At 41.5% G+C, this 24459-nt stretch overlaps 1 protein-coding gene and 1 long non-coding RNA gene across 3 annotated transcripts in view; both read right to left on the bottom strand.

The window, feature by feature from the left end:
* Positions 1–2706, bottom strand: part of LOC133598441 (uncharacterized) — a 158789-nt gene extending 156083 nt beyond the window's left edge. For both annotated transcript variants that reach the window (XR_009814713.1, XR_009814718.1), the window contains exons 1-3: positions 2628–2706; positions 2315–2534; positions 927–1253 (exon numbers count right to left, since the gene is read on the bottom strand). This is a non-coding gene — a long non-coding RNA (uncharacterized lncRNA). The remainder of the gene's footprint in view (positions 1–926; positions 1254–2314; positions 2535–2627) is intronic.
* Positions 2707–15085: 12379 nt separating this feature from the next.
* Positions 15086–19180, bottom strand: LOC133598454 (transcription factor SOX-4-like). The gene has a single exon (XM_061951145.1). It carries the CDS (start codon positions 18757–18759, stop codon positions 17560–17562), a length of 1200 nt encoding a protein of 399 aa, XP_061807129.1. The 5' UTR covers positions 18760–19180; the 3' UTR covers positions 15086–17559.
* Between the last annotated feature and the right edge of the window lie 5279 nt (positions 19181–24459).

Here is a 24459-nt window from a genome sequence, read left to right on the forward strand (position 1 = left end):
CCAATCCCTAATATTCAACACTTGCTATTTTAGTGTTTCATGATTTTTTACATCACATAAACTGTTTTTGTATGATTGTTAACATTGCTAAAATGTTACCAAGTTTGTGATAGACGGCAACAGTTTGACCCTGTTACTGACAATTTATCTTTTTCATTATTCTATTAGGGATTGTTTTCCCCTTATTCACCCAAGTGGAGGTTCGCCAGCATGCATTAGTTGCCTTACACTGTACGTTGGTAGGTTACCAACAATATGATTTCAGTGTTTATTTCAAACCTTCAATACGTTAGGTCCAAACAGATTTGTGTGTTGATATGTTTAAATGGAATACACAAAGCGCAGTCTTCGTGTCTCTGCAGTAAAGTTAGTGAGAATGTGATGCTGCATGAGGACACATGCCTCTGCCATGCAAAAAAGAGGGGCTGGAGGCGGGGCTTGGATGCTGACAATAACCAATGCTTGCTCTCATTGGTTCTCAATGACATCATTGATAAGGGTCTGCAGAAAAAATAGAAAGACTCTCTCACTTTCCCTTACACACATTGTTAGCACAAGTTAAAACTGATCATTAAACCACTACTGACCTTTGCTAGAACAATCAGGCTTTTATAAATCAACTTTACACAGTAACACAACACAAATATTAATGCTTTATCTCTTCGGTCCCTCACAGAATTATGATATTTGAGCCCACCAAAGAAGGGGCAACAAATAGATACACAAATGTTAGCCTAATTAGGGATAAAAGAGGGATGGAAAAATTAAACATGGAGACAGCTTGACTTTACACTTGCTCTATGACTTTTGCAATGTATTATATCATATATGTCAGTGTATTTTTAGTGTGTGTATGTGTTGGTTCCACATGACAAAGACAAAAAGGAAAAATAACAAGTCTTTGGATAGAAATCTTGGTCACTTACCTATTATGAAGGACGGAAATGCAATAGTCTGCCATCTCGGTGAGTTTAAGCCGAAGTGCAGAAGGAGACCATCACATTCCTTTAATCTCCAAAGTATATCCAGGTTGTTGTTTTTTTGTTGCCTACATTTCCAAGTATGCCTTGAAAGCATCCCTCCAGGCAAAGCTGCTCCTGGTGCTTAGGTTTGAATCCGTATGAGTTCTTCAGCTTATCCAAAATAAAAGTGTTCTGTCTCTTAATCCTTAAAGCTTCTTCAAATAGGACTCTGGAGTTCGTTCCTCCGTCGCTCTCCCCAAAATTTGGAAAACATTCCTCCTTGTAGTCCAGCTAAAATCAGAAACAATAAAGTGAAACAATAACATGTTAGTTAGTGAAACCGAGTGGAACAATTCTAAATAATAATAATAATAAATAGGAAATATATTGTGAAACCAGCGTACTATGATAGTCAACATTGACTGGGAGTTGATGGTCAAAAGTTTGCAAAAGTTTGAAACTTAAAAAAAAATAAAGTTAATAACTCTGTTAAAAATTCTACAAAATTCCAATAGCAAAACGAATATGTTAAAAAAAAAAAAAAAAAATACTAAGTATATCTTTGTGTTTAGATTTTTACCAACTTTATGTAGTAAATTCTAACATGTCACACTTTCATTTGTCTCCATAAAACGTATTATTTTGAAAAATTGAGTACAAATGATAAACTTTTAAATGAACACTGTAAGCTATTATTAGTAATCATCTCCCTCTAGAAGCTTCATTGTTTTTGTTTTTTTTTAATTAAAAAAAAAATACAAAAAACTTTTAAACAACGTGCACTACTGAAAATATTGTTATGCTTGGTAAAACGTGTTCCTCGTGGACTTCTTGATACTTTTCTTTGCATGGACTGAGAACAAAGGAGCCTTTACTGTAACAAAGAAGCTGCTGCGCTTATACCTGTTGATCTGTTTCCAGTAAACACATGGGAACTTTTCAACCCATATTTAGTTTCAATGTATTTTATAGTAAATCATTAGAGACAACATGGTCTCGAACGATGTTTATTAATTCATCCAACAAGTTTAAGTATCTTCCCTGCTGACTTTACACCTGATTACATTGTTCTGAATTCCCATAGTGCAGAATTCGCAACTTCTCACACACTCACAAAAAACGCGAGGACAAATCAAGCAAGTATTTTTTTTTTCTCATTTGCATGATGATGATGATGATGTTGCAATCTATTAATTCAACGACTTTAGCTCTTTCTTTCTCTTTGCATGCGCAATCAACTTCTGATTCATCTGCTTTGTCTTGAGCTAGAGTCGCACCATCCGACAAAATACGAGCAGAAAACCAACTCTGCTTTACTTGTACCAAAGTTAATAGTGACAAAGTAAACATACTTTTTGATGGTCATGACGAAATCCTTTCAAGTCGTCTCCCAAAAAAGCTTGAGACAGAGCATCGGACAAAGGAAAAGAGGACCGCTCCTCTCTCTCTCTCTCTCTCTCTCTCTCTCTCTCTCTCTCTCTCGTTCTCTCTCTCTCTCCCTATGTCGCTCTACCTCTGCTGCTTTGTGCTCAACTTTGAGCGCTGACGCACCAACAAGAGCGGCAACTTTTACTGGAAAAAAAAAACACACACACAAAAAAATCACTCCGGGAGTGCACGCGCACAACACGCAGAAGAAGTGTTTTTATCTGGGAGGCGACTCACTTGATGGTGCTCTGCTCCGCGCGTCTTGGAGGAGGAGAAGTAAAGTTTGGAAGGACCCACGCAGCTTAGTGTTGTGGAGTCCCCCCCTTTGTCTACACGTGTGATAGATGGATGGGGCTCCGTTTGGCCGCGCCTAGTTCATTGCGCTCTCCAAACAGGAGTCCCGCCCTCTACAAGTACTAGTGCGCACGATATAGAGGGCCACTTGCTATAATAACAATGTGCAAAGTGACATAAACGACATCAGTGATATTGGCATATGATCTTAATTTGCATGAATACATTAAACATCCCATAGACTGCAGGAAAATTGAGACAAAAGAAAACTTTTTTTTTTTAATGTTCTTGAATACACTATATTGCCAAACGTATTTGGCCACCTGCCTTGACTCACATATGAACTTGAAGTGCCATCCCATTCCTAACCCAAAGGGTTCAATATGATGTCGGTCCACCTTGTGCAGATATTACTGCTTCAACTCTTCTGGGAAGGCTGTCCATAAGGTCGCGGAGTGTGTTTATAGGAATTGTCCATCATTCTTCCCAAAGTGCATTGGTGAGGTCACGCACTGGTGTTGGTCGAGAAGACCTGGGTCCGTCTCTGTTCTAATTCACCCCAAAGGGGTTCTATCAGGTCAGGACTCTGTGCAAGCCAGTCAAGTTTATCCACACCATGTCTTTATGGACCTTGCTTTGTGCACTGGTGCACAGTAATGTTGGAACAGAAAGGGGCCCGCTCCAAACTGTTCCCACAAGGTTGGGAGCATGCAATTGTCCAAAAATGTTTTGGTATCCTGGAGCATTCAAAGTTACTTTCACTGGAACTAAGGGGCCAAGCCCAACTCCTGAAAAACAACAACACACTATAATTCCTCCTCCACCAAATTCCACACTCGGCACACTTGGGTTAAATGTTTGAGTTATTTTTTATGAAGAGCAATCCATGTTTTGGGTTATAAGGGTATTATTTTAACTCAATTTCCGGGTTTTCAAAACTATGAACCATTTTTGAGTTGTTTTCCAATGAGTAACGCATTTTTGGGTAAAAGGCTTTTTTTATTAAAAAGGTACTTTTTTCTTGAAGGGAATTTTATTAAGGATTCATCTCATTAACATTATTTACAATCACACATCTTATGGACATGAACATATTTGTGTTATTGTAAATTGCGCAACCCGATAGTTGGGTTTGGAATAACCCAACATTGTAGTGAGCATAACTCAGCTTTTGTGTTAAATAAATTCAACCCAATAGTTGCGATATGAATCAACCAACATTGACTTAGCATAACTCAACTTTTCGGTGAAATAATTTAATCCAATAGTTTGGTTGGGAATAACCCAACATTAAGTTATCATAACTCAACTTTTTGGTTAAATAATTTAACACAAACGTAGGGTTGAAAAAATGTACACAAAATGTTAAAACTGTTAAAAAAAATATCCAAAATCCAGTGGTCAGAGGCATCCAAAATTGTGTGGAGGCTCAGGCCCAAATGCATGAACCATTAAAGATGTAATACTTTGGCATTGTTAAACACGACTATCCAACATTGTAACATTATTTATAAGTCAGAAAACACACATTTTATCACAGGTCCCCTTTAATGTTGATAAATGCATTAGTGAATAGTGAAAAACCGTATACAATGGGCGCATCCATAAAAATGTATTCTTTGACACACAAATCCCTGTTATACAGTATGCCTAACACACTTATCCAACAGGTTTTACATTTTAAAATGTGTTGTACTTACTACTAATAAATAATAATGAAAAACGATCATAGACAAGAACACAGCCTAGGTTTAAAAACCTGGTTGCCAGAATACCAAGACAGCAGTGCTTCCGTCTTCTATCGCCTTCATCTCCCTGTAAAACTAGTCAGTGGAATTGCAAGTTTCTAGTACGAAATTATGCAGTTATTCCTCCAATCCATCTAGATAACCCACAATTCTTGCATGTTGTAATTCCGGTACAATCATTTATTGGTTCCAGGCTTTACCATGGTAAACACATTTTGTAGGATTATTGATATTAAATCTAATATGTTCATAGTTAGAGCATAATAACACTGTTTACAACTTTCTAAATAGTTTTTGTAGATAATTAGAACCCTAAAACATGAAATAAAACCCATAATCATCTTTATATACGTTTCACCCATTATAGTAGCCTTGAGTGTGTTCTACTGTAGATTACATCAGCTCAGAGGATCCTCTAGGTGTCACTGATATAGCCATCGCCCGGCCACTAATACACGGGCCCTACATGTAATTCCTCTAAATTAGATCTGGGCTTTCATGCGCTGACACCACAGGTGTAAGTTGTTCTGCCAAAAGTGATCAACTTGACAGTCACAGCTAAAACCATTGACTTTGATGTTAGCCTTCTGTGTTAGCATTGTGTGTCTGCGTTGTCATTCCACACTACTCATGTCAAAACTGGGTTATTGATGTCGAAGATTACGAGTTCATTTCAACTTAACATAGACACATGCTACTAGCTAAGAGCTAATAGCAGTCTTTTTTTTTAGCAATAATCTCATCAAATCTATTTGGTCGCGAGTCTTGTTTTTTTTAACATCGATCCCATCAAAGGCTTACCAATAGAAATGTGGTATTGATGAGGCATTTGAAGATGAAGTGCATAAAAAAGTTATTCTGCCAAAAGTTGATCAACTTGATTATTGCAGCAAAAATACAGTCAGGCCAAGATTAAGCTGCCTGTTGTTATTAGCATTGTTCAACCTTAAACCGAAAACGGAAGTCCTGCTTGGTGAATATCTTGGTGGAGAAAACTGTAAGCTTAATTTTTTTTAAATTTTTTTTTTAATCTGCAATGTTGTCAAGCTGCAATATTTGAAGTGCGATATAGCAAGGGAGGACTGTACGACTTTGCAATCATACATTAACGTGTGCTCACCTCACTACAAGTTTTGAGCCCGAATGGTTCAGTAACAAAGTTGACAGTCAAGAGCTAGTGCTGCCGCAGAGACACACTATCTTACAATAGCCTGACAAAGTATTCATACCTGTTGTACCCACAAACTTTAATATATTTTATTGGGATTTTATGTGGGCAGCACGGTGGCAGAGGGGTAGTGCGTCTGCCTCACAATACGAAGGTCCTGAGTAGTCTTGGGTTCAATCCCGGGCTCGGGATCTTTCTGTGTGGAGTTTGCATGTTCTCCCCGTGACTGCGTGGGTTTCCTCCGGGTACTCCGGCTTCCTCCCACTTCCAAAGACATGCACCTGGGGATAAGTTGATTGGCAACACTAAATTGGCCCTAGTGTGTGAATGTGAGTGTGAATGTTGTCTGTCTATCTGTGCTGGCCCTGCGATGAGGTGGCGACTTGTCCAGGGTGTACCCCGCCTTCCGCCCGATTGTAGTTGAGATAGGCTCCAGCGCCCCCGCGACCCCAAAGGGAATAAGCGGTAGAAAATGGATGGATGGATGGGATTTTATGTAAAAGACCGACACAAAGTGGCACACAACTGAGAAGCATGTTGTGCAGAAATATTCATCCCTCTTTACTTTTAGTGAAACCAATTGCTTTCAGAAGTTGTCTGATGATTGCTGAATGATCAAATGTTGACCTAATATTTAAAAAGAGTCCACCTGGATGTAATCTAGTCCAAGGAACCCAGCAAACAGGTCAGGGATAAAGTTGTAGAGAATTTTAAAGAAGGATTAGGTTCCATCCAGCCATCCATTTCCGCTGCTTATCCGAGTCCGGGTCGCGGAGGCAGCAGTCTAAGCAGAGATGCCCAGACTTCCCTGTACCCGGCCACCTTTTCTAGTCCCTCCAATGTGTCCTAGGTCTGCCCCGAGGTCTCTTCCCGGCTGGACATGCCCGAAACAACTCATTGGGGAGGCATCCTGAGCCATCTCAGCTGGGTCCTCTCGACGTTAAGGAGCAGCGGCTCCACTCTGAGTCTCTCCCGGATGACCGAGCTCCTCACCCTATCTCTGAGGGTGATTCCAGACATCCTGCGGAGGAAACTCATTTCTGCTGCTTGTATTCGCGACCTTGTGCTTTTGGTCATTAACCAAAGTTTGTGACTATACGTGAGGGTAGGAACGTAGAACGACCTGTAAATTGAGAGCTTCGCCTTCTGGCTCAGCTCTTTCTTAACCACAACAGACCGATGCTGTGACTGCATCACTACAGACGCCGCATCAAACCGTCTGTCAATCTCATGTTCTATTCTTTCCTCACTTGGGAACAAGACCCCGAAATACTTTAACTCCTCCACTTGAGGCAAAAATTCACTCCCGACCCGAGGGGTGCAGTCCACCCTTTTCCGATTGAGGCCTCAGATTTGGAGGTGCTGATCCTCATCCCAGCAGCTTCACACTCGGCTGCTAACCGCCCCAGTTAACGCTGAAGATCCCAGCCCGATGAAGCCAACAGGACCATATCATCTGCAAGAAGCAGGGATACGATTCTCTGGCCACCAAACTGGAAACCCTCCATACTCTGACTGCGCCTAGACATTCTGTCCATAAAGATAATGAACAGGACCGGTGAAAAGGGCAGCCCTGGCGGAGTCCAACGTCCACTGGAAACATGTCTGACTTATTACCGGCAATGAGAAACCAGACTCCTGCTCCACTTGTACAGGAACCGTATGGGGCGTAGCAACAAACCCTGAACCCCGTACTCCTGGAGCACCCCCACAGGTCACCGCGAGGGACACGATGGAAGGCCTTTTCCAAATCCACAAAACACATGTGGACTGGTTGAGCAAACTCCCATGCCCACTCTAGTACCGTAGCGAGGGTATAAATCAGGTCCTGTGTTCCATGACCAGGACAAAAAACACATTGTTCCTCCTGAATCCGAGGATCGACTAACGGCCGGACTCTCCTCTCCAGCACCCAGGAATGGACTTTACCCAGGAGGCTGAGAAGTGTGATCCCTCTATAATTGGAACACACCCTGCGGTCCCCCTTCTTGAAAAGAATTAGAATTACAGGATTAGGTTATCAAACAGGCCAGCACGGTGGCACGCACGTGTGCCTCACAATATGAAGGTCCAGGGTTCGATCCTGGGCTCGAGATCTTTCTGTGTGGAGTTTGCATGTTCTCCCTGTCATTGCGTGGCTTCCTTCCGGGTACTCCGACTTCCTCCCAGCCCCAAAGACAGGCTGATTGGCAACACTAAATTGGCCCTAGTGAAAGAATGTGAGTGTGAATGTTGTCTGTCTATCTGTATTGGCCCTGCAATGAGGTGGGGACTTGTCCAGGGTGCACCCTGCCTTCCGCCCGTCTGCAGCTGGGATAGACTCCAGCATCCCCCGCGACCCTGTAATGGACAAGCGGTAGGAAATGGATGAATGGAGTAACAGGGAAGACGGTGAGAGTTTATGAGAAAATGGAAGAAGAAATTACAAGGTAATACTGGAAGAAAATGTGTTGGGGTCTGCAAAAGAACGGTCAAACATAAAGCCATGTATACAATGTATTTGTGTATGGTTCAGTCAAAGTCCACAGAGTCTGTGCCACACAGACAATCAATGGCAATATCAGAACACTTCTGTTCATAAACACTCTCCAACTAACCTGACTGAGCGAGAGCTGTTCTGCAAAGAAGAATGGGCAAAAATGTCAATTTCTAGATGTGAAAAGCTGATCATTTCTGTGACTTTACAACTGTGTGCGACTATGTGTTGGTTTTTCACATAGATTCCCAATGATTAAAAAACAAAAACAAAACAAGAAACAACACAGTTGGTGTGGATTTGCCTGTTAGATACTGCGTACAGTAGAGATGCGCGGTTTGCGGGCACAACCGCGGAGTCCGCGGATTATCCGCGGATCGGGCGGATGAAATTTAAAAAAATAAGATTTTATCCGCGTGCGGGTCGGGTCGGGCGGATCAATTAGATTTTATTTTATTTTTTTCTTTTTTGCGGGTGGCAGTTAAACCAATTCGGAAATATATATACATAGTTAAATGTTGTTACCCACATACGAAAAACGAGCAGGCACCTGCTGCATATGCCACAACAGAAGAAAAAAAAAGAAAAGAGATGGACACTTTTACGGAGCGGAGAAGGGACGCCTCGCCGGGGTCCGGGACCGAGGCCCCTTCCCCCGAGAGGGCCCCACCGGGAGCCGTAGCTGAGGCGATCCGCGAGAAGGGCCCGACGCACATCCAGGGTCACTACCGCGCCCACCGCACCGACACCCCGCCTCGTCCGCCTTCGCCGCGGCCGGCGTCACGCGCAGCAGGTAAGCAGCTTACCTGCCCGCCACCCCCGTGGCCGGGGGCTCGTAACATGGGTCACTCCGCGCGCTCCGCCCGCGCAGCTTACCTGCCCGCCACCCCTGTTGCCAGGGGCGCGTAACAGGGGTCACTCCGCGCGCAGTGCGCTCAGCGCGGCTCCCATATGATTGCGCACTGGTGTGCGTCTGGGTCGTGACAGCGTGGCACGCGAAAGACTGTACTGCATTGGATCAGTCTCCTTTCTTTAACAGGCACTATAACCTCACCATACCTGCCAACTTTTGAAATCAGAAAAACCTAGTAGCCAGGGTCCAAGGGCCGCAGGCCCCGGTAGGTCCAGGACAAAGTCCTGGTGGAGGGTTCAGGGCTTCGCCCCCCGACGCAAAATGATTATTAGCATTCAGACAGGTTAAAATGTTGCTAAAACCATCACTTTTCTATCAGTCACAGTGACTTTTCAAAACAAAACTATTACAGCAAAAATCATATGGGTTGATTGACATGTTTATTCTGTAAGCTAACTTCAATAGTTTGAAATTATTTTGACAGTTAATGCCAGTTATCCTGTCAACCTTTCACAAGACTTCAATTTGTTAATTGAAAGTATAAACAGTATAAACATTTTTTACAGTAAACAAATGGTAAAACAGTACTAAACAATTCCATTAAAAAAAAATTGGTGTCATTATTAACTTTCTGTCCAAGCTTGTATAATCTACTGCCTTGTTCAATTGTAAAAAATATTCTGTGCCTAAAATTCACATTTCTATCACAATTATCATACTGTAAACATGGTAAGCTAACTTCATTAAAATTAATAGTCCTGTCAATAGCATGGAATTACAATGCAAATGTAGTTTTTTTGTAAGCCTTTCAAAAGAATTCAAAATATGAAAAATTAATGAAAATTAATTTAAGCCATCAGACACTTTGAAAAGTGGCACATCACATCTCTAATGTAATCATTTTAACTTTTCAACAGAAATAGCACTGCAAAAATATTAAGGACATACTTCTGTATTTTGGTAGTTATGCTGTCAACATTTAACAAGATTTCTTCAACTTGGACTTGAAAGCATAAATAGTATAAACACTTTTAACAGTATGTCGTGCTGTGAAATACAGCCGACAGGATTGCGCACCAAACACGAGGCAAGGCCAAAGCGCATGCAGGTGCAGGAGAAGAAAGGACTTCTTTCATTTAAGGTTTGTGATAAACCATCAAACTCATTCGTTAAAAGGACTCTATAGTAATATAAAGCGAATTTTTCTGGACATTATCATGCAAGAAAAGTTTATTTTTGGGACCGCGATCACCGCGTAATGATTTTCAAAGGTTGCATTACAAACATGTAACTGTCCCATGTGATCAGCCAGTGCGATTGGAAGTCCATGCTCAATTATTGCCTCCGTAAATAAAACTTCGGCATTTAATCACATCCAAAGAATCTGTTTGGGCGACGAAAAACGTTGAAAGTTTTCCACTTGTATCGCTAGCAACGGCATTAGACTTGTGTTTTTTTGTCCCAAAGTGGTCTTTTACATCGCTAATTCCTCCGTGTCCGATCGAAAAATCTTGTCTGCACAAGGTGCAATTCGCGTAGTTTTCACCCTTTTTTTTTAAATTAATGAAAAACCGTATTTTTTATCACTGCACCCGTAACCCGGAATAGGTTGATGAAAACCGTACGAATTACGGGAAAACCGGAGTAGTTGGCAGGTGCCTCACTAATGCCTTGCATCGTCTATATTAGATATACCGGGCGGATGGCGGGCGGATGCAGTTCTGATCAAACGTTACTTCCTGTGCACTTAAGATGTGACTTTAAGGTTTTACTACTTACGTATAAAATACTACACGGTCTAGCTCCGTCCTATCTTGTCGATTGTATTGTACCATATGTCCCGGCAAGAAATCTGCGTTCAAAGAACTCCGGCTTATTAGTGATTCCCAGAGCCCAAAAAAAGTCTGCGGGCTATAGAGCGTTTTCTATTCGGGCTCCAGTACTATGGAATGCCCTCCCGGTAACAATTAGAGATGCTACCTCAGTAGAAGCATTTAAGTCCCATCTTAAAACTCATTTGTATACTCTAGCCTTTAAATAGCCCCCCTGTTGGACCAGTTGATCTGCCGTTTCTTTTCTTTTCTCCTCTGCTCCCCTTTTCCTTGAGGGGGGGGGGGGCACAGGTCCGGTGGCCATGGATGAAGTGCTGGCTGTCCAGAGTCGGGACCCGGGGTGGACCGCTCGCCTGTGCATCGGCTGGGAACATCTCTACGCTGCTGACCCGTCTCCGCTCGGGATGGTGTCCTGCTGGCCCCACTATGGACTGGACTCTTACTATTATGTTGGATCCACTATGGACTGGACTCTCACAATATTATGTCAGACCCACTCGACATCCATTGCTTTCGGTCTCCCCTAGAGGGGGGGGGTTACCCACATATGCGGTCCTCTCCAAGGTTTCTCATAGTCATTCACATCGACGTCCCACTGGGGTGAGTTTTTCCTTGCCCGTATGTGGGCTTTGTACCGAGGATGTCGTTGTGGCTTGTGCAGCCCTTTGAGACACTTGTGATTTAGGGCTATATAAATAAAGATTGATTGATTGATTGATACATCGGGTGGATGGCGGATGGTTGACGACTTTCTGATGCGGTTGCGGATGAAATATTTGCCTATCCGCGCATCTCTAGCGTACAGCCTTTCACTAATTACTACTTTTAGCAGACAGGTGGAAAATAGCACATGAGGAAGTCCTCCAACCAAACTGACTCTTGACAGCAAAGCGTTCAAAAAGTGTCTCCGATGTTTTTGAAATATATCCATTTGTGTGAATGCCAACCTGCAGGGACTGACTGAGAAGGTCAGACAAAATGGAAAATTTTAGTTGTTAGACAACTTCTGATCCCAGCATTGTGATACAAAGGGGAACATATTGTAAGGGATGATTTTGACTTATTGGTCAAAGAAGCACAATTAGGCAGATTTAGAGTGTGGCTAGAAATACGAATAGTTACTAGTAACACCACTACCAACCACCCCCCTTGGGATAAGAGCTGAGCAGACAGACAGACACAGAGATACAGTCATGGCTCTCCTCACCCACCCTCTAGCAGAGCTCTTATCCCCCCCGCTGTGGTTTTACTGGACCACTGACTCCAGCAGCGAGCCTGTTCCGCTCGACTCTGCTCTGCCCCAGCTCATGCCTGCATGTCTCCCACTGAGGAGTCAGCTGAGCGATGCATGAGCCATGCATGAGCCTGCACACTAAACAGGCTTCACAGAGCTTAACGCACACACTGAGGTGTTGGTGCTCTTTGGAAATGTGCAAGATTATATGCTATACTGGTGATATTATATCCATGCATGATACATACTGTATTTATCATCAGGAGGTAAAGGAATAAAGTAATATACAACAGATTGACTGCTGAATGTGGAAATATTTATATTAGTATGGTGTCAGTAATTACACCCAGCCATGCACTACTGGGATACAACGGATGAATCAGTGAATTGATGTGGCGCTGCAATGCCTTATGTGTATAGTCGTTTAAAATACAGTTAAGGAATCATGAAATTGTGCTCTGCTTCTGTGCATTTGTTACCAATCTAGGTCCTGTTCCTGAGATACGTGTTGAACTAATTCTGCATGCTGCATGCAGCGTCACATAAAGACGAACAATCTGAAAAGATGATGAAAGTCGATACTAATGTAATTCAATAAAATGCTACCTAAGTACAATAATACACCACAACAGGAAAGGACCAGCACTCTAGTTATTAGGCCAACGCACAAACAGTTTAGAGTTTCACATAGCTAACCAAGTGAATTGTACAGTACACAAGAATATTACATTATAATTTGATTGGTGCTTATGTAAAGCACTGTGCTTGATTGAAGAGCAGGACCGTCCATCAAAAAGTCATCTGCACCCCATAAATCATCATGGAGGAGGCCGACATGCAATGTATGCTCGCACTGTAACGATATCCTTGTCCTGTCATTCATTTCATGCATAGAATTTTAGCCATCACACACACACACACACACACACACACACACACACACACACACACACACACACACACACACACACACACACACACACACACACACACACACACACACACACACACACACACAACCAGTGGATATACACAGACCTAGACAGGCAGACATGCTTGTCAGCTCGCTGGAGGGCCCTTGGCTGACTGCTACTAAACCAGCCCATCCCCCACAATAAAGGTCTGTCTGGAAGAGGGGGAAGGGAAATCATGACTGTCTGAACATCAGACAGCAAGCATACAACATACCGTGCTGGAATACAATCTCTTTAAACATATAATGAGCACGACATCGGTGTGTACAGAAAGGGGCCCTGCAATAACTACTGTAGTGTTGAATAAGAAATCACATTTCAAATATATTATAATAAGGTAAATTAATATAATACATTTGGATTAAAGAACATTTAAAGATGCAACTTAATTGGCTACTCGAGGCTGCACTTGATATAAGAACTGTCTGATTTTTTTTTTTATTCTATTGACTCTGATTCTGAACTTTTCATGGGTGATGCACCATGGAATACAGACATTACACGTCAGTCCTATCTGCAGATGTGACCTTGCATGTGCATCACATTCTGTTCACCAGACTGTGATCTTGCCATCGAGGCATGTATTGCTAATGCAGTACATTGTGTTGCAAAACACACAAACATAAATATAATGTTTTTAGACTGAAAGATTGCAAAATAACTGTCATCACTGATGTGGATTGTAAAGTGCACTGCCATTATTTCAGATTCTATTTGTGTATTGTAGTCAGTCAGTCATATTTATGAGTCACTACAGTGTATAAGCAATTATTCATTTAGCACTCAACACTTCAAGCCACAAATCAATTTTACAATCTTTGAAGTATTTTTAGACAGGTGTAAAAGCAAACACTACAGTAGTATATTGATTGTAGTTGTTTAAACTGACATATTCCTGAGCAAATAAAAACAAGAGTAAGACATCAGGTTTTCAGGTCATTGCAACTAAAGCACATATTGAATGCATGTCATTGATTCAATACTTATCTATACAAATGTACACAATATCACATTGTCACCATTAATTATCCTACATTTCATTCAATCCTGATGACAGAAAGGTATAAGCCGTATTTATGTGTAAAATCAAGTGTTTCCTTTGCTTATATAATCCATAAAGAACTTGCCTACAGTATCCTAAATGTGTCAGAATGATTAGCTGGGAGTCAGTATTGACAAGTATCATTTTGTAATCCGTACTACTGACTTTGAATTTAAACTGACGGTACAGTAACTGTAATTTACTATAATTCGTCCTTGTGTGAAAGTGTATTGTAGAAACTTTTTAGCATTGGATGCAATATCTAAGAAGTCCCAAAGCAGTGTCAACGAAGAATAAAAAGTACACCATTTTCACATTGCAACCATTTTTTGAAATCCTACGATTCATTCAATCCTATTGACAGATATGCAGTGGGTATGTGTAAAATCAAGCAGTTTTACTGAATTGATAATCCATATAGAAATTTCCTACAGTATCCTAAATTTGTCAGCGATCAGTCATTGAATACTAAAATGATTTAGTTAGCTATTTTACTAACTATAAACAAACTATATGTTTGAATTTGAACAAAAGGTAGTTGTAATTTGCTCTTTTGTGAAAATTTGTTGTAGACTGAGATCACATGCTGAGAGTTTTAATAGACATTTTAGTATGGGATGCAATATCTAAGAGGTCCGAAAGGATTGTCAACAAAGAATAAAAAGTGCATTATATCCCGTTGTAACCATTTTTTGAGATACTAGAATTCATTCAATCATATTGACAGATTGGTATATGCAATTTGTACATATGTGTAAAATCAAATGTGTGTATTGCATTTATAATCCATATATAACTCTCCTACTGCATCCTAAATGTGTCAGTGATAAGCTGGGAGTCATTAAAGACTAAGATCATATAGCAATCTATACCACCAACTGTAAACCATCACTATAAACAAGCTATAAGTTTGAGTTTGAACTAAAGGTAGTTGTAATATGTTCTAATGTGAAAGTGTGCTGTAGACTGAGATCACCTGCTGAGAGTTTTAACATACTTTATAGTAGGGAATGCAATATCTAAGAGGTCACAAAGCAGTGTCAGAGATGAATAAAAAGGTTCAAGAGACAAGAGTTTTAGAGCTTCAGTTCCAGCTGATATTTATTTCCTTCCATGAAAAAGTTCTGTACACAAGTTTAGATCAACAATCTGACAGGCAGTGAATGGACACAATTCAGCTGGCATGAGTTCTCCCTTTCTCTGAGTCTCAAAAAGGTGGTTCCTTTGTTTATGGCATGATTAGAGACAATACATGATAATTCTACACAGCATATTGCACAGGATGGATGAAAAATAAAGTTAATATATTTAAAAACGCTTTTATATATATGTATAAAAAAAGAGTCCTGAACTGACCACCTTAAATGTAAGTAAGGATGTGTAAAAGATAGCCGTTCTAGACAGTGCCTGTCCTTGATAGCAACAACATACATAAACACACAATCGTTTTGCTTTATGATACAGTCAAATATACAAAGATTGAGTATCATTTTTCCTCATTTTTTTTTACCATTTTTTTCTGAAAAACACAACAGCTAAGTAACCTGAATCCGAAATACAAATGCTATTCACCATGCCATAAAGTTACTAAACAATTATTATCTAATAGTTAGCCAACAAGTAGAAAAGATTATATATTCAAATACAATGAGAAACGCAGTACAAGTAGATGTTGCGGAACTCAAGTCAGAAATTTGAATAAGCTCGATGTTATCACCCTTGTTTGCTTTCATAAAAGTTAGCCTGTTCGATCCAGTGGCTGGTGGATGAGTTTGACATCAGTTCATGAAAACTTCAAAAAAATAAGTCAAATTTAAAGCTACAATCTCCTCGTTTGTTTTCATAGGCAAGATATCAGAGGGAAATGTTGAGGGGGCGGGGGGGGGGGGGGGGGGGGGGGCTCCTTCAGAGAGTGACTGTAAAAACCACATACTCCAGAGGAATAGCCTCTGGGAATAATCAGTTCATGTGTCTTTAAGAAGCCTGCAGACCGGGCACTGTAAATGTAGAAGGTAGTCTGACACAAAGACTGGTGCTGCTTTCATGTGCTATTGGGAAAACTCAGCATTTCATGTACAGTATAGACGAGAATGTCAAGCCTAATTGACAATATGAGATTTGGATGTTTAAAATTGGACATCATGGCTGTCTGAGTATTTGCTGGTGAAAAGCCAAATGAATGAGGTGGACAAATGACCACCATAGTGTACTAATGTCGTTTTACTGGCTCTCTTTTCAAAGATGCAGTAGAGGACTGGAAATGAAAAATAAATATTAAGTGTGAGATTTCCCACATCACGTGAAAGCAGCATGATAACCAGCCAGCCAAGGTTTTAAACTCAGGAAACCCAATGCAGCTGAATGAGTGGGCTAGGCTACACACACCGATTGTTGACTCCCCCTTCTCCATATAGATTTGTACAAAAATACACTGAGAAAATAAATCAAACTGTTTCCTATACTTTACGTGTCTAGAAGTGTGTCCACTTAAATATAAAAAAAGAAATCAAAAATTGTGTATTTATTGTAAGTCTAGCCCTTCGCCTGAGAAGAAAATGTGACAAATAATGAGGAAAAAAAACATGACTTTACAAAAAAATTTAAACTGCTTGGCCCAGTATATAAATACAACATCCCATACAAAATTTCATCTTGATACATGTACAAAACAAAGCTCTGATGATCAGAAAAATGGGTTAAGCTCGTATCTAAAATGATAAATTTTGGTCCTGAATCGCAGACAACACAAGTATAAAGTTCAGCACTGATTTGTAGTTGCGTTTGAATCCTGAAGTTTGAAATATTAAAACAGCTGGTGATTATTTCAGTGTCCTTTGTATCCCAAAAAAATAAAAAAGAGAAACTGAAATGAGGCTATCTATTCACTTAAATAACCCTAATACTAGATTTGTAACTGCTTGACAGTCTCACATCAAATGTCAGCACAATACAGGAACAAAGTAGGCTATCATGCTTAACTTTTTTGCTGTTTTTTTTTTTTGCTTTTGATAAAATAAACTTAAAAAAAAAAATACATCAACCCACCTTCAAAAAAACTCCCTCTTGGTGACACACCGCAGTAAAAAAATGTAGCAAGACAGTCCGAGTTATGTACCTTTTTTAGTTCACTTGGCAAATCGGTAAAAAGCTGTGAGAAATGTCCCTTTAGAAATCGCGACAACATTGATTAAGTGAACAGCGGACCGCATAACGTGCAAATCAATCACAGTAAAGTTGTTCGGGTCAACCAGTTCACGGGTCCTCAAACAGGAACCAGCGTCTCATTTCTTCCCTTCTCTCTTGTTTTGCACCCCCGCCATGTTGGCCTGTTCTTCAGTCCTCCACGGTCCGCACATCCAAAGCGAAAAAGGCTCCTTTTTTTCCATTTTAAAAAGTTGCCGCTTGGAGACGAGAAAAGACACCACGGCGCTAAGTGGGTCTGTTAGTTCGGAGACAATGCAGGAGCTGCCCGTCCGGAATCACCCCCCGGGGTTGTTGCTCTCTGTTGTGCGTGCGTGTTGTCGTCGTCGTGCCCCCCCGCTTGGATCTCAGTACGTGAACACCAGGTTGGAAATGGTGGACTCCAGCCAGTCCCCGGAAATCATTTCGCTGACTTCAGGCGTGCAGTAGTCGGGGAACTCAAAGTGTGAGCCGCCGGAGCCGGACTCAAAGTTCAAATCTAAGTCCCTGTCCAGCGCCGAGGAGCCGAAGCTCCCCAGCGACATGCTGTCAAAGTTGGGGCTCGGGTTCATGTCGAGCAGCTCGTCCTCGAACTCCTCGTCCTCCGAGGAAGACGACGACGATGAGGCGGAGCAGTGGGAGCCGGAGGGTGTCGGGGAGGAAGCCCGCCGACTGCTGTATGTTTGCCCGCCGTGACGCTCCGAGGACCCGCCCAGGCTACCGCTGCTGCTGCCGCCGGGGGATTCGCCGCCGTCCTCCCTGCCGCTGGCCGCGTCCTCGTACAGGCTGAGGGGGTCGCTGGAGTCCGCCGAGCTGCTCAGCGTGGGGCTCGCCGGGACTGTGACGGACGACGCGGGGCTGACGCTCAAGCCGCTCCCGTAGACGTGATACACCCGCTTTGCCTTCTTGCCCTCCGGTACCTGCTTGGCGGTTGACTTGGACTTGTAGAGGGAGTTATGGTGGTGCTCTGTCGGCTGCTCAGAGTTCAACAGCGAGGCTTTGGTGCTACTGCTGGTACCGAAAAGTGTTTTATGGGCTTTACTGCTGCTGTTGAGTGATTTGGATCCATTCTTCCTCGACGATGAGGACGACTTGGTGCTGGTGGTGTTCGAGTTAACTTTCTCCCCCTTCTCTCCCGGCTTGGAAGTGCTCGACTTGACCTTCTTCCTGGGCCGGTACTTGTAGTCGGGGTAGTCCGCCATGTGCTTGAGCCTCAGCCGCTCCGCCTCCCGGATGAAGGGGATCTTGTCGCTGTCTCGAAGGAGCTTCCATCGCTTCCCCAGCCGCTTGGAGATCTCGGCGTTGTGCATGTCCGGAGACTGCTCCATGATCTTCCTCCTCTCGATTTGGGACCACACCATGAAGGCGTTCATGGGTCGTTTAATATGGCCGCTCGGAGTTTTACACCACGCCGGATTTTCCCCGGCGGCCGACGAGGCTGTGGATGCCGGGGAGAGAGGCGAGGCAGCCGGGTCCAAATCCATGCACGCCCCGGAGCTCGAATCCCCACTGAAGAAGGAGGAAAGCGCCTCTGCGGTGCTCTCAGCGTGGCTCATCTTTTGCACCATGCTGCCTCTCTTCTCCGTGCACTTTAAAGCAAACTCAGCGTTTTTTCCTCCAAGTGTGAGTTGACTTTACCAAAGAAATAAGTCACTCCGGTGACTAGTATAGCGTCTTTAAAATATCAGTCCGGTGTGCAACACAAAAGTTGAAACTTCCAGTCTTTTAAGTGTGAGTGTCTTTCTTGAGTGTGTTTAAAAAAAAATCAATAGAGCAGTGCACACACAGTCCTGTGCAGCTGCAGACTGACTGGCCCACTGCTACAAAAGGCTATACGTGCTTCTCTCTGCATCAGCCTGTGCCCCCTCTCCTAGAGACAAAAGCCATGCATGCTGAGGAGGGAAATGGGGGGGGAAGGGAACCTAGAGTGAATAACACAGTCCGCCCTCCATCTGTAGACTTGTAGCAGGAGTTTCAAGCAGCCCTCCAGTCTCGTCTCCCTTTTGCATGCATTTATCCCTTCCCGAGATACAACGGTGATAAAAAATAAGCCAATGGGAGACTGTCACTACCCTGCCTCGGCGCCAAACCGCCGCCCCTCTCCGCGCTGATTGGTCAAAAATAGAATCTAATAATAATCAGCGCGTGCAATGAGGAGCCTCGTGTCTGACCTCATTCCAGAATACAACAAGAAACTTCCATTTTTTTTAAAGAGACACTGGCTTATGTTATCACCCCTCCCCTCTTTCCCTACTCTGCCATGTGTGCGCCATTAACATGCGGCTATAAGAGACGCCATGTATATAAGGGGACTTTGAGAACACTTTGTACAAGTGAGTAAAAGTAAATTAAATACTTTATTTTTTTTATTTTATTTTTTTTTACATTCTGCACATAACACGTAGATTATGCAGCTAAAACAACTGTTTAATGTGATTAAATATGGGGGAAAGTTGAAAAAAACGCCATGCTCAACCCCTCAAAGGGTTAATTAAACAACATGTAAACATATTTAAGAGCCACTTCTCACATGTGTGCAAGGATTGTTGAACAATGCTGAGCAACAGGGCAGTTGAACCTCTCACAGAATAATGTCGAACACCTCAGTTGGTTGGCTGCTATGAGAAGTCTCTCTCTCTCTCTCTCTCTCTCTCTCTCTCTCTCTCTCTCTCTCTCTCTCTCTCTCTCTCTCTCTCTCTCTCTCTCTCTCTCTCTCTCTCTCTCTCTCTCTAAATTTTCAATTTTAAAGGGGCTTTATTGACATGGGAAACATACTTTTACATTGCCAAAGCCAGCATTTAAAACACAATCAAAACAACTAAAGTGTATCAAACTTAAACACCTATCGAAATTAAAACTATGTACAATTAAAATGTAGGTCTTTTTAAGTGCACTACCTTTCAATATAGATGCATGTATGTATACATGCAAGTAAAGATAACTTGTAAATAGCAGCAGTTTTTCCAATGTATTTAAAGGTATATGCTCTGTTTGTAGGTAGGTCTATGTACAGATGTCCATATAGTACTCTCTCTCTCTCTCTCTCTCTGTCGCTCTCTCTCTCTCTGTGGTTGGGCGGTCTTTTTGCACAAACACAACAGACCAACCCTTCTGCACAACAGTCATGGAGAAGAGAGAGACTGAGAGGGTTGTGTAATGTGTGCCACACTGCAACTACATATTTATAAATCCACTCCAATTTTCCATAAAGTGACAAGAACAACACATGGGAACCTTATTATTGTGCACCAGATATCCATGTGCACACTGTACTACTCTTCAATAAGGATACACAATTGCAGTTTCATAGTTGTCATTTGTTTTTACATAAGGGTAAGTTTTGCTGTAATGTTAAAAAAATATATTTATATTGTGCAGATATTACTGTACCCCAAATAGGGGGAGAAAGAACATGATGTGTCAGCGGTGCAGACACAGCACCGCTGACTGCCGCTAGATGGCGTCGCAGTGCCAGACAGGATTCAGCTCAGATGTTTTGCACAGAATTTAGGGAGACAACATAGATTAGACCCAGCATCCAGAACAGTTACCAGGGCTGAATTACATAATGTCTCTGTGCCACAGACTGTGTGTGAACTTATATTTTTAAGGAGTTTGGATTGGGATAAAGTGCATGGTTTTATTTTGTTTTAAGTTATTCACATCTTGGGACAAAGCGGTAGAAAAACTGGATGGATGGGCAATTTCAATATCACTGTGATCATCAGGGTGAGGAATGAAAAAAATAAATACATTTTGGATTCACATCTGTTGCAATGGCCTTTCTCACCGTCAGAATGTGAAAATAGCGACGAGAGCTGTTATAAGAGGCGAGCCCATCTTCTTCGTCTTAATGAAAGTCAGAGGTGACTTACACAACCGGTGGGAAATTAGTATGGAAGTATAGTCGCCAATGTTACTGGATGCATTTCAGTGGTTACAATTATACTCAATATGGCCTCATATCTGCAGTGCATCCAAGTAAAGCATTGGGTAATTGGGCTCCAATTTGTGTGTTCATGGAGCAGAACAGCAATGGAAATAAGAATGTTAACTCATACGCTCCTAAATGCTATTTTAATAGGAGGCTGTAGGAAAATGTAATAGCAGGTAAATATGTTGCATAAAAGTGCCTTGATGGAGTGCTGGCATGTGTGGCAGATTTCGGGATAGAGGGCAGAAGAGGTGGGACACAGACACTTGCAGTCCACTCACTCGTCAACAGCGAATTATCACACAGGCATTATTCTATTTTGTCTATAATACAATAGAATGATTTAAACAATATGTTTATGGTTGTAGTTTTCAGTATTTTTTTTTTTTACCTCATAATAAAAGGTACACTGTAAAAATACCGGCATTTCGCAGCAGTATATTTTCTCAGTAAAATACTGTTATCAACATGCACTGTAAAAAATTATAATATCCTTACATTTCATTATTTTTTTCACTGTATTTTATAGCAATGTGTTTTAACAATAGGGCAAGGGCCAGTTGTTGGGCCACAAGTATTCCCTAGAGAGCCACCAAAAATTTCTGTTTTTCCGCTGTGGTCCGTATAGGCCGCAGCGGCACTTAGTTGTAATACACTTTTTCACCACTTGTGGCAGTAATGACATTATCAAACAAACAGAAGAGCTCTGGCGCTCAAGTTACAGGGACGTTTCTTAAGCACAAAAAATAAGCTGTATTTTCATATGCACTTTAATTTTATTGACAGTTTGGTTACGAAAATTATTAATTATTAATCTATTTGATTTATTTTTGCACTACATTATGTAAAGTAATTTTTTCGTTAGATAAGTCCCTTCTTATGCAGCATATTTAGTTAGTACTTACAGTATTTTTTTATAATCGGCCTGACCTAACCCTAAGGTTAATGTGTTAAATAAACAATATTCTGTGTGATGAACACAAGGTTTCATAATATTTGACAGTGTTGTAAACTGTAAGTCGGTTAGATATAATTATTGATTATGATTAAAATCAAGAGTAAGCTTACTAATTCAGTGTTAATATTTGAGTGGGCCACAGGACCCTCTGTAGTGGAAAAGCTGGGCCCTGAGGTAAAAAAAAAAAAAGGGTTGAGAACCCCTGTTTTACAGTAATGTTTACGACGAAAATAATTATCAGCCAGTTATTTAGTGGGAATTTACAATGAGAATGTTAACAGTACATAAAAACATATTGAAAATACCTTTCAGTAACAGCATAGTGAAATGATCTATACTTGTAAATTACTAGAATATTTTAGGTTGGTTTTATACTATTGAATCTAATTTGAATCGACCAATTGAGTTTCACGTTTTACACTACTTTTACATCAGTGGTCCCCAACCACAGGGCCGCGGCACCGTACCAGTCCGTGGATCGATTGGTACAGGGCCGCACAAGAAATAAAAAAATAAAAAAATGTTTTTTTTAATTTTTTAATTTTTTATTAAATCAACATAAAAAACACAAGATACACTTACAATTAGTGCCAACCCAAAAAACCTCCCTCCCCCATTTACACTCATTCACACTCATTCACACTCATTCGCACAAAAGGGTTGTTTCTTTCTGTTATTAATATTTCTGGTTCCTACATTATATATCAATATAGATCAATACAGTCTGCAGGCATAAGCACACATGATTGTATTTTTTATGACCAAAAAACAAAAAAAAACCATACACTGCCCCATGGTCCATGGGACAAATTTTCAAGCGTTGACCGGTCCGCAGTTACAAAAAGGTTTTACATTACAATTGTGGTGAGCGATACTGCCAATTTTGGTTTCGATCAAATACCAAATAAAAAATACCGATACTTTTAACTTGATACAGGTACTTTTTAGAGGCGGTATAGTACCATAAGAAACTTTTTCAAAATTTTATAGTTTTGCCTTAAATGTGTTGATCATTCTTATAATTACAATAAATCAAATTTCAGGCAAAGCAAAAGCACGTTTTATCAACATACCTATTTACAATACATACAAAAGCTTTAATAACAAGTCCTTCAAATCCTTTGGCTTTTAGTACCCAAAAGCTCTCCTCTGTCCAAGGATTTATTCCTCCAGGTGACTTTTTGATTGACAATAATGCAACCAATAACAATATCAACAACACAACATAAAACACTGATATATTTTTTGGAAATAAACCTACAAAACACGTGAAAATCAACAATATGCTCACATTAGAGTGTCCGCCCTGAGATCGGTAGGTTGTGAGTTCAAACCCCGGCCCAGTCATACCAAAGACTATAAAAAGGGGACCCATTAGCTCCCTGCTTGGCACTCAGCATCAAGGGTAGGAATTGGGGGTTAAATCACCAATAAATGATTCCAGAGCGTGGCCACTGCTGCTGCTCGCTGCTACCCTCACCTCCCAGGGAGTGGAACAAGGGGATGGGTCAAATGCAGAGGTTAATTTCACCACACCTAGTGTGTGTGTGACTATCAGTGGTACTTTAACTTTAACATTAGTATCAATTTGACATTAATCATGGTATTAAAACAATCACCACCAAAACACCCACCCCACTACTTACTGTACTAACTTTTATATTTGTGTCATTAATCCTTGTCCCCCTTCCAAGCTTTGGGAATGTATTGTAACTCACAATAACAGCTGGCAAGCTCAAACTAACCAGCATTCTGTTCAAAATCTTTAAGCAGGTGTCCAAACCTCAATTCTATTCTACTCTATTTAATTCTATTCTGTTGCACAGCTGAAAGCTATAGGCCTTCAAAAAAATATTTGGCTTCATCGTCATCGTCTTTTTCTTGGCTAACACGGCGGTGTATTTTTTTTCTTCTTTCTACCGCTGTGTACACATTAGTATGCCGGGCACACACAGACACACACACACACACACACATGCACACACAGTCATGCACAAAGACTCACAGCGACACACACACACACACAGGCTGAAAGGATAAGTACTGCTTTCAAACTTTCCTCCTGCTTTTTCTGTGTCCCTCTTTTACTGCCATTGTTCTAGTGTGGTGCAGCTGCCACGCGAGTTGGAGTGGGTCGCGTGCCAATTCTAATCTCAACAGGTGTTCTTTTGGAAAACTCCCACTGCCCCCCACCACCCCCACTCCTCCCTTCTTCTTTGTCATCCCTCACGCACGCCCTCTCACTGGCTGTGGGTTCCCCTGCCCCCATGCTTTGGTTGTCTTCCCACTTTCCTTCACATCTCCGACTTCACATCACTCATTGAACAATTTTAACTTTCTTGAACAAAATGCTTAAAGTACCAGCAGAGTTGAAAA

The sequence above is a fragment of the Nerophis lumbriciformis genome, linkage group LG04 (assembly GCF_033978685.3).
Source record: "Nerophis lumbriciformis linkage group LG04, RoL_Nlum_v2.1, whole genome shotgun sequence".
NCBI lineage: Eukaryota > Metazoa > Chordata > Actinopteri > Syngnathiformes > Syngnathidae > Nerophis > Nerophis lumbriciformis.